The sequence below is a fragment of the Eptesicus fuscus genome, chromosome 16, assembly GCF_027574615.1.
Source record: "Eptesicus fuscus isolate TK198812 chromosome 16, DD_ASM_mEF_20220401, whole genome shotgun sequence".
In the NCBI taxonomy this organism is placed as follows: Eukaryota; Metazoa; Chordata; class Mammalia; order Chiroptera; family Vespertilionidae; genus Eptesicus; species Eptesicus fuscus.
Genome location: NC_072488.1, coordinates 35,083,239 through 35,094,983, shown reverse-complemented (window position 1 = coordinate 35,094,983; position 11,745 = coordinate 35,083,239). Strand labels below are relative to the sequence as shown.

Here is an 11,745-nt window from a genome sequence, read left to right as displayed (position 1 = left end):
TAGCTAGAACAGGAGGATAGGCGGATGCCACTAACCCATGAGAGAGAGAGAGAGGCTCTTTTTTTATTTGCCAAAGAAAGAATTTCCTCTTTAAACCTCCTAAAGTCAAGGGCTCATCGACATTTCTGGCAGCGGCTACAATGCCTTAGATGTCTGGAGTCCCTCGGAAGCTTCCCTGAGACTAGTCCCGCTCAGGCGTGGACTTTTGTCCCACGCACTCCTCCACCCGCGGGAGAGGTGGGGGGGGGTGTGTGTGTGGCGGCAGTCCAGGCAGTTTTACTGATTTTGCTGCAAACAAGCAGGGGATAGCGCATTCAGTCCTCCCGAGAGGGGGCTGGTACTTTCGTTCTGAAGCTCTCGTTTCCTCGGGGAGCAGAATTGCTAGACGCATGGGTGCGTTGTCTTTAGTCTTCCCCACTCCCTCTGAGGGCCAGCAGGGGTTAAATCTCAGGCTCCGGCTCCGTGGGAGAAGGTGAGGCCGGGAGGTCTGAGGCGAGGGCGTGCCATCTGGGTGCCGGAGAGGTGTGGATGGAGGGGATCGTTTCCTTCCTGCTGGAGCCGCTTGGTTAGCGAGGAGGGGTGAGTGGGAAGTTTCTTGGACTTGACCGAAGCGGGGGGGGAAGGTCTTGTTTGGCCAAAAAAGACCCTCAAGGTTAGATAGATCTTGGATGTAGGGGAGATTCCACAGCTGAGTGCATCGGTAGCGAAATGCAGTTAAGAGCGCCTCCCTCTTTAGAAATCCACCCCCACCCCCTCCCCCACGAGACAAATGACACCCTTCAGTATGCAATGAGCTTTTAAAAGATCACAGGATGTGAGACAGCCTGGTCATTTTGGTGCTTTTTCACATGCCCTGCTCCTTCCCTATGTGCAGTGAACGGTTTCTGTAACATTCCGAGAGGTGAAAAGAAAGTTCATCCCCTCCTCCCGTTTACCGGTTTACCATGGACTGGGTTGGTTATCCTTGGTTTGGGGATGCTGACACGTGGGAGGAGGTTGTGTTGCAATGACTTGTTCCGGTTCTTTCTGTAAACTAAACACGTAAACGAAAGCAAACATCTTAACAAAAGTAGCAGCAACGAAAACCTTACTGTGTGGGATACATTTCTCATGGCTTGCTTTGAAAGATAAACCTCTTATGGGACAACTGATTTCTGATGTCTTATGAAGTCCTGTCATTTCAACGCTGTACATGAAGATGAAACAACCAAATTTAAGGCATAACGTATTTCCTCCTTTCAATATTAACGTGCTCAAGAAGTCGCTAGATTGTTGCTAGGTGAAAATGATTTCGAGGATTGTAAATCTACTCAATTAATAACACACTCAATTGATTGGTTTTGTTTAAGACCCCTTCAAATTACTCGGTACAGATCTCCTAATTCCCAATAGGTGTGGGAATTTCTCAGAGCGAAGAGATGACGTTGTACCATTAATTCACATTGCATGGTATCTTTATTTCTAGGAACCTATTGGAGAAATAAACATTGTTTTTAAGTCAAAGGAAAGAAAATAAACATTTTATTGAAATTATTTAACTTAAGTCCCCAGGGCGATCTTTGATACAAAGTGTCCTTTTTAAGCACTTACTCCTAGACTTTATGGGGAAAGAAGAGTTATTTGTTTCTCCGAGTTAAAGGTTAATTATGAATTAAATGAAATCCTTGACCTTAACTAATGGAAAGGAGGAGAAAAGATGACACAAAGGGTGAGACAGAAACAGTTTCTCTGTGAGGGGAGTGCAGTCATTATTTTGTGTCAAGGCTCTACACTTGGTAAGTGGACACAAACATTCAGAAGTTTGGAAGGAAGTAGTGCATTTAAAGGGTTGAAAAACACAAACGTATTCTAAGAAGCACATCTTTATAGTAAGCAGTTGGTAAGAGCTTCACCTTCTCACAAACTTTAAACAAGTTCATTTGAATTATGAAACCACACCTTAAAAGGTGCCACTGTTTTACCTGTGTGACCACAGTTATACCATACCACAACATTGCCATGCAATCCCTTTGCTATTTACTCATTTTGATGTAATGTGGACTGACTCATTAATCAGAAGACCACCTATTTTTGCCAAACAGAATGATTAGGTAATTTACTACCCGTCCTTCCTTGGCAACAAGAGAATTATATTGGATTTCCCCTGTTCTCTAGTATTTGTTTCTAAGTGAATTTATTCAAATTGCAAAAGGCAGCAAATTGTTTCAGACAGCAATTACTCTAAAATATTTGCATTTGATTTGTTTTTGTTGGAGGTTTTACTTGTGCATGAAAGAAGCAAATTTTTCTTCTTTTGATAATAGTTAGTTGTCATTTAGTTATATCATCAAAGTAAAATTTATGTTTTTGGATCCACCCATTAATTTGTTTTAAATGTTTGACTGCTTAACTTTCATTAAGGTTAGTCAAGTATTTTATAATGTAAACTTATCTGATAAGTTTTTTTTCTAGCAAACTCATTTTTAATTTCTAATACGAAAAGTTTATTGAATTTATTATTCTGTATTCTCAAACACTACTGAATGGTACAAAATAAAAGCAAATTTTTACTTTCTGCTCCTTTCTCAGAGACAGCCATTCTTGGTTATTATTTTTTTTGATTGCTTGAGTAATATTGATATACTTTATCATAATCCAGATACTAAACTAATCCCTTGGCAATTAGAAACTTACCTGATTCATCTAATAACTTTCAAGTTTATGTTTCATTATGAAAGGGTCATTATTGGGGAATACAAAATAGTGTTTTTCAAATAAAAGTTGGTTTTTATCCTTAAAGATGATGATTTATTTGTTTGTGAAAGTAAAACGCAAAAGATGCTCATTAGTTTTACTTTCTGTTTCTTTCTAGTTCTAGATATTCAGTATGTTTCCGCTGACTGAGGAAAACAAGCATGTGGCCCAGTTGTTGTTCAATACTGGTACATGTCCAAGATGTATCTTCAGGTTCTGTGGTGTGGATTTTCATGCACCTTACAAACTTTCCTACGAGGTATTTCTTTTTTATTTTATTTTTTAAGTTAAGAAGTTTTCTCTAGTTTTAAAATAATACTTGTGTATTTGAGGGCAAGTATCTATCCATAACTCTACGTTAAATTTAAAAACACTATAATAAAATAATTACTGATAATGTTAATTTTAGAATTTACATTATCATAAAAATGTAAGTTTCTTTTTAAGTGATTAATCTAGCATTTAATATAGAGGGATCTTTGTGGAGCAATTCCCTGGTGCATTTAATGTTTGTATAGACCCTTCCTAAAGAGTATCTAGACAGAATATCACAAAGTAGTGCATCTTACCAGATATTAGGAAGTTGTAACAGGAGCGGGTGGTAGTCCTTAGCTCTATTAAGTGAAAGCATTGTGGATTCGGTTGCATTATTTTTCTGTTTTCTATTTTATCATTTTATTTACAAATAGTATTTGCAACCCTCTAGAAAGAAATGCTATTAAAATAATTAATTATTTACTGCTATTAATAACAACAAAAGTAATATGCAGAGATCTTTGACATTTAATAGAATCCTTTCACATAAAATATATAACATTTTGTGAAATATATTTGATTCTAATAGTGATATTCTTTTCAGAGGCAGATAGTAATTATATATATATGTAAATATATAACTATACAAACAGTATAAACAAACACACATATACATAGATTCATACACATGAACACTCAGTTTCTTATAATTTTAAAAAATTGCCCAGGAGTTAACAATAGCAGTCATTTTTCCTATGTATTAATTGTTTCTATTATTTTAAAATAACAATTATATCTAATATTCATATAGCATTATTATATTTCAAGCTCTCATGTAACTCTCATAGTAACCTATTAGGTAAGTACATACTATGATTGTCTCTATTTTCAGATGAAGAACTGAGGCACAGAGAGGTTAAGCAACCTGCCCAAAGTTACACAGCTATTAAGTGAGCAAGCTAGGATATGAACTGTCTGTCTGAATCCAAAGCCTAGAATTTGGAGCTGAAAGACATGGATTTGAATCCCAGTTCCACAACTTTCCATCTTCAGTTTTCTCCTCTGTAATTGGGAATGATGATAACATCCACCTCTCAGGATTTTAAGGGACAATATCTAATAAAGTATGTGAAAGCACTTTGAAAACTGGAAATGGTGCATATGCTATGATGATTAATATATGTGTATATTTATTTATACACACAATGACTATAAAGTAACAAAACTGGTTTTGTGTAACTTCTATTACACATTTTAAAAGACATTATAATCTAGTATGCTATGCATATGTTGTTAAGATTTAAAACATATTAAGAAACTTAGTGTTACTAACTTTTGTTTGTATAATTTTGTGTAAATATGTAAATATTTGAAGACTTTTTAAAAAAAATGTACTTAAATTTTGACCTGTTCTATTCATATAATTATATATGTACATATACATATATATGTACTGTGTTATACCAACATTGTAGATCTTAGGTAATAATAAACATTTGTGTGGGTCATAATATGCCTGTATGTGTATGTATGTATATTTCTCTGTTGATAAAATAGGAGAGCTATTGTCTTAATAAAATGAATTAAATTTGTTTGAGTGAAAGACTTTTCCCTTTACAGTCAGTAAATTGTAATCTGAGTGAATTTAAAAGAATATTTATTCAACAACTGAAAAATAAAGCCTATTTAAACAAAATAGAGGAAAAGGCCTCTGAGTATTTGGATGAGTAGAATGTCTGAAGTATGAGAATGATTTCAAAGGAATGCCACTTTTAACATTCTAATACAAAAGGTGACAAAAAAGCAGGCAAACCAGAATGTAGTAGAGGGCCTCTTTCAATCAGCAGGTATAAATGTTCTGTAATTATGGTGCCAAATCTCAGCATTTCCAGCATCTGTTTACCTTTGTTTAGTAAATTGTCTTGAACTTACTTTTACTTAATAGACCCCTAATTTCTCTAATTTTTCAGATTTCACATTAAATATTATACATATGAAGTTTTAGTGATTGTGAGGTTATTAAATAACCAATAATGGAAAGCAATAATGGAAAGTCCATTTGTATTTCTATTTGTTAATAATTAGAACTGAAAGGTGGTTTATTTATTTTATTTTTTTTTAAATTAGCAAGTGAATGAGTGAATGACCCCACAACAGAACTACAGGCCCAGTTAACTAATTAATTATTTAATTTCTTAGTGGAGTCTTTCTGCCTCAGATTTAGCTTCTCTGATATATGAAATGCTTTTGAAAAAATATTCACACATTTATTATAGGAGTTAGTTAAGCCTCTTTAAATTCCCCAGAAAGCCAATGCTGGCTAATAAAATTAATTCATTGCTCTAGATTGAATATAAATCAACATTGGGTAAGTTTGTGATATATCATAATATTCACTCCTGTTTTCATGCTTTATCTTAACCCTCAGAGTTATTACTTTTATTGTGTTTTGTTAAAAATTAACTTTCTAGGAGTTGCTCAATGAACTACAGAAATTTCTGAAAACTGAAAAAGGTGAATTAATTTTGGAAGTTCCAAACCCACCTCCCAAGAAAATTCGACTCCATGAACTGGAAGATGGGATTGATGGGACTGATAATCGGAGTCAAAATGGAGAGGGAAGGGTGTCCGTTATTGAAGACGGAAGCATTGCTTCTAAGAACTCCAATCCAAATGTATGCAATGTATGCCTAGGAATTCTTCAAGAATTCTGTGAAAAAGAGTTCATTAAAAAGGTAAATAATCTGTCTTCTGTTATTATATGTGCACTTATATAGAGATTTTTAGTTTTAAGACCTAGAATTCTTTTTTTTTCAATCCTTACTCGAAGATATGTTTATTGATTTTAGAGAGATAGGAAGGGAAAGAGAAAGAGAGAGACAAAGAGACACCAATGTGAGAGAGAATCATTGATTAGTTGCCTCTCATATGTACCCTGACTGGGAATCGAACCCTCAGCCTTTTGGTGTACGGGATGACACTCCAATCAACTGAGCCACCTTGCCAGAACAGACCTAGAATTCTTGTATCTACAGGAACAATGCCATTCATTTCAACATGTTTCACACCAACGGATTATTAAGACATTTCCTTAATTTATTTCAAATAATGAAAACCTTTTTATCTCAAATTACCTTTTTATCAACATCATATCTGAAAATGAAATATATATCCCTTTATGTATGTCAGTCATGAGTGCTACTCAATTGAAAAAAATAAATAGCAGTTTTCCCTTTGCTATTTTAACATAAGAAGCTAGAGAAAAGTTCTTTGTTAGTCATACCTATTAGTGTCTAGAAAAGACAAGTGTTACAGCCTTGTGGGAGGTACATGTTTGAATGTAGGACTGGCTTTTGTTTCCAGCTGTCAAGAGTGCCGTATGTGGCTTTACTTTAAAATCTTTTTTAAATGATGAGGTAACCTAATAGAAAACTATTTTGACATTCAGCAGATTGTTCTGCAGGTGAGTCCTTGCTGTTTTGATGATGTCAGTCTTCAGGGTCATAGTTAGCAAATATTTGATTTCATGATGTTTATGAGAATTCCCTACTCAAAGGTGAAAGTTTGGAAGTTTTGCAGTGTCATTTCCTGGACCAAAAATCTTATGTTATGAAGATTAGTATACAATTTTTAACAATTCCTGGGAATTTATATAATACTATTTCATGTAATAAAAAAATAATTTTTATGTAATACTTTTTCAGGTGTGTCAAAAGGTAGAGGCCTCTGGATTTGAATTCACTAACTTAGTGTTTTCAGTCTCCTTCCCACCACAGCTATCTGTAAGAGAGGTAAGGTCATTTATACACACAAAACTGCATGTGAAATGCATGCTGGGAGTTTCTCAAAAAATACGAATGTAGAAATATTCCTTATCGTATTACATTTTTTACATTTTGTGTACGTATTGAATGGTTGAAAGCATTACATTATAGCTGTTTAATAATATTGAGTGAATGGATGAAAAAAAGAATTATTGGTTCAGATTAGTGTATTTGTTACAGGACTGCCATTTTTTTGTTTTTGTTTTTATTTAATTTACAGCAAAAGAAACCATCAAAAAAACAACAAGAAAGCCCATGCAGTGGGAGAACATAAAAATATGTTTTTATTGATTTCAGAGAGAGAAAGGGAGAGAGAGAGATAGAAACATTGCATTGACTGCCTCCTGCACGCCCCCTACTAGGGATCGAGCAAAATGGGCATATGCCCTGTCTAGGAATCGAACCTGGGGACCTGGTGCATAGGATCACACTCAACCAACTTAGCCACACTGGCCAGGCAGGACTGCTATCTTTTTAAAAGGTCCTCATTCAGCCCTTGCTGATCTGGCTCAGTTGATAGAGCGTCAGCATGCAGACTGAATGGTCCAGGTTTGATTCCTGTCAAGGGCACATGCCTGGGTTGTGGGCTCGATTCCCAGTAGGGGGCATGCAGGAGGCAATCAATTAGTGGTTCTCTCTCATCATTGATGTTTCTATCTCTCTCTCACTCTCCCTTCCTCTCTGAAATCAGTAAAAATATATTTTAAAAAAATAAATAAAAATAAAAGGTCCTTATTCAGTAGAAGACATTCATTGAGGATTAGCTCTGTGATCAGGGAAAGATAATTGACCAGGAATCCAGAGACTTGTGTGTGTGTATGTGTGTGAGAAGTATGCATTTTATAATGGTCCTAGGATAGGGTTATTTCAATTATGATGAACTTTATTATTTTCTGATATAAAATGGTAGCACCTCTTATAGTCAATGGTAAAAAGGGAAATAACCTTATTTCATTTAACATTTTTCCTTTGTTAGCAAAAAACTCACATAATAATAGTAGTAATTGTAATATTCTTGTGTGTCATGAAAACATAAAACTTTTTGTTTTTTAACATTTTTCCTTTGTTAGCAAAAAACTCACATAATAATAGTAGTAATTGTAATATTCTTGTGTGTCATGAAAACATAAAACTTTTTGTTAATACTGTTATATGAAGTATAGGGAGAATGGCCTCTGTAATCTCATTACAACAATGAGTTCTAAACATATCCATTTATTTATATGTATAAGGTGACTTTTTGTTAAGAATCCCAAAGCATCGCCAGAACATTACATCTTATACTGTCACTTTCTTTGGGTGAGCATGTGTATTAGCCCCTAAAAGGCTGAAAATTGATTTAAAACTTGTAAAATGATAGGTAGGAGCTGAGACATGAAAAAGAGTAGATGCTTTTAAGTAGTGCCTCTGTTGATGACAAGATAACTGAGCAAATGGAAGGATAAAGGGGATGATGATGATATACTGAGGTTTATAAACACTTAAAGTCATTTTCTAGTCAGTCATCAAAGCATTTCTCACAGATAGGTCATCTTCAGGGTTCAGTTTTGGTAGACAGAAACAGACTTGTGACTCACAAAAAGTTGAAGTGTTTGAGTAACAAAAATAGGAATAAGAAGTACAGTTGACCCTTGAACAACAAAGGTTTGAACTGTGTGGGTCCACTTATACAAAGGTTTTTGTTGTTTGTTTTTTAGAGAGAGGGGAGGGAGGAAGGGAGCAGGGGAAATAGAAACAATGATGTGAGAAAGACACATTTATTGGTTGCCTCCCACACACACCCTGAGGAAGGCGGAGGGTGAACCCTCAACCCAGGTATGTGCCCTTGACCGGGAATTGAACCCAAGACCCTTTGGTGCACAGGCCGATACTCTAACTGCTGAGCCACTGTGGCCAGGGTTGCACAGGTTTTTTTCAATAAATACTGTAAATATATTTTCTTTAAAAAAATATTTTCATTGACTTCAGAAAGGAAAGGAGAGGGAAAGAGAGAGAGAAACATCAGTGATGAGAGAGAATCATTATTGGCTGCCTCCTGCACGCCCCTAGTGGGATTGGAGCCCGCAACTTGGGCATGTGCCCTGACTGGAATCGAACCATGTCCTCCTGGTTCATAGGCTGATACTCAACCATTGAGCCACGCCCAGCCAGGCAATTTTAACAATTTTGATTTAATATTTATTGACTACTTATGAAGTATTTATATTCCATGTCAGAAATAGAAGATGCCATTAAAAAAATAGAATTATTCTGCTTACACTCTATTTACTCTTAGTAACTGATTTTTAACCACTAAACTATTTAGTAGAAATATGTGACTATTCCTGTTACTGGGGAATTATTACTTTCCACAGATTAGTGTGTTGTGACTCATTGTTTTCTTTTTGTTAATGAGTAGTATATTCCCCCCATTCATTTCTTAAGAATAATAATAATTATTCAAAAGTATGCAATTTTATATGCATCTTACTATTTTCACAACCAAGATTTTTTTCAGCAAATTGTGCTTATGTTTCACTTTGTGATTTTCTTTTATCATTATGTTTTGTTAGTTTCTTTTATTGCTGTCTTTTATTACTTCTTTGGTGTTGAGGTATGATATGGGCCAGACTGGATATAAATTGTTTTTTCATACCAACTTATTTGTTACACATTCCAATTTTAAAAAATTACGCATCTTCAGACTATTCTTGCATTTTGAATATAAATCCTGTAACTTCTTCAGTGACATATTTCTTCTACAGTGTGGTTTTTCAACTTAGATCTTGTAAAACTTTGAACTTATTTGTCTGTGTGTAGAATAAACATATTAATATACATGGAATTGATTGGTGTTAGTTATTTCATAATTCAGAGTGGAATATATAACTAAGTCAATTTTTCCCACTTCTAAAGAAGAAAATTATGATCACAAATATATTGATTTGAAAGCAAATATTCTATCAACAAGGTAATATTTGTTATATTCCTGCTTACAAAAGAACCAAGGGAAGGGATGACCTCAAGTAAAGGATTTTTTAAAAATCAAGCTATTAAATTTGTGTTAATCTCTATATTCCTGGCCCTCCCAATCCCTTTCTGGCTACAGCTATAGTTTTTACTTATCATCATAGAAGCACTAATTCAAGAGCCTAGGAAGAAAGCTTGCAGTTAGTTTAATTATCATCATCTTTCATTGAGTTTAGGAGAATGGAAGGAGGGATGGAGTACTTCTCCTATGGGTATGTTCCTAGGAACCAGCTGGTCTGGTTAGGACAGTTTTAGACTAAATACTACTGAAGAGGAGAAAAACAAGCAGATTAATTGATGAAACTATGTTAGACATACAGTAAGGCATGGTAAGCAGAAATAAATGGAGGCAGTATCCAGAGATTCACAAAAGACAAATATGGAAACTAGCTTGATGTAATACTTAGGAGCTTCAATACCTTCATCATACCTTTATACAAAATGTGAATGACAATATAAAGTTGAGATTATAAGGGAGAATAATAAATATCTCATGACTGTTTTGGTGATTTCCTGGATTTTAGCTTACCATTTGAATGTAACAATTCAGATATCTTAAAGGGAGAGATATAATAGTGTGCTATGACAAGAAATTATATCTGCATTGAGATCCTTTGAGTGGAAGGATGCTAAACACTATTCAGAGGAGAATTTAAAGCAAGAGAGAAATGGGATAGATAGAGAAGCGGAAGTGTGCTGTATGCCCCTGGCCTAAGGAAGAGGTGATGACTTGCATACATAAAATAGTCACACAGGTTAATGTATACAGTAGCATGAGGGACTCCCAGTATTTAGGCACTTGATGGAAATCACGTTTGCTAAAAGCACAGCGTCGGACAGCTTTTGAATGGGAACAGTTACTTCTCCTAAAGTAGTGGTTCTCAAACTTGAATGTGATAGGACTCAGCTGGAGAGATTTCCAGGTATTCTGATACAATAGGTCCTGGGACCCATGACTCTGTGTTCCTAAAAAGTTCATGGATGATGTTGCTGTTGCTGGTACAAAGACCACACTTTGAGAACCACTTTCCTAAAGAATAATGGTGAAACTAATGTAGTCTTAAATGAAAATGGACAACCTTTTAAGATTTGTGTTCCTGATAGGAAGAGAGAAACAAACATAATTAGAGTATATCCTAGACTTTTGCTAGATGGATTTCAAGCAGTTGAAGAAAAATGGCATGGGAATCTTGTCTGGAAGATAAATGAAAAGGATTGGGAGGTGCAATTGAGACTTTAAAACCAAATGATCCCAACCAATAAAAGGAAGGTTAGGGATAAAAACATATTCCAGTAAAAAAGAAATGGGGAATACCTCCCTTCCTCCCTCCCTTTTTCTTTCTCTCCCTCTCCCCCTTCCCTCAAATGTTTACATAAACATTTGTATTTAATTTGTATTGATATATTTAGGTATTTTTATTTGACTTTTTATTTTGGAAAATTTCAAAAGTAGTAAGATTAGCCTAATAACCCCTATGTATGTATTATTCAACTCCAACAGCTAATTTTTTTGCCAATTCAAGATCAGTTTCAAAAAGAGAGAGGAAAGGTGAAGTCAAATTAATGCAAATGCAAGAAGAGGTTTAGATTTCTAAGAATAGCAACAAAAGATATAAAATCTTCCTAAGTAGAGACTTCCAAGAATTGCTAAGGAAGACTTGGGGTACTCAAAATTATGTTTAGAGCAAGAAAGAGATGAAAAGGGGATTGATTTGCTATTAGGAACTGAAGGTATGCTGCTGATGGATGACATAGAGAAGGCAGAACTCTGAAAATCCTATTTTGCTTCTGTCCTTTCTGTCAAGAAAAATCTTCATCTGAAAAGGGTAGTGTGATCATTGGTAGGAAAGAATGAAAACTCCACATGGTGAAGCTTCTCCAAATGGGTTAAGGTATTTGAGCCTGGATGAATTACATTCCAAGA

The 11,745-nt window shown here is 35.0% G+C and overlaps 1 protein-coding gene across 1 annotated transcript in view; it reads left to right on the top strand.

Annotated features, from left to right (window-relative positions):
- Positions 1-408: 408 nt before the first annotated feature.
- Positions 409-11,745, top strand: part of PUS10 (pseudouridine synthase 10) — a 53,272-nt gene continuing 41,935 nt past the window's right edge. The window contains exons 1-4 of the mRNA XM_008162097.3: positions 409-579; positions 2,852-2,992; positions 5,460-5,723; positions 6,693-6,779. Coding sequence (XP_008160319.3) covers positions 2,867-2,992; positions 5,460-5,723; positions 6,693-6,779 — 477 coding nt within the window. The 5' untranslated portion in view covers positions 409-579; positions 2,852-2,866. The remainder of the gene's footprint in view (positions 580-2,851; positions 2,993-5,459; positions 5,724-6,692; positions 6,780-11,745) is intronic.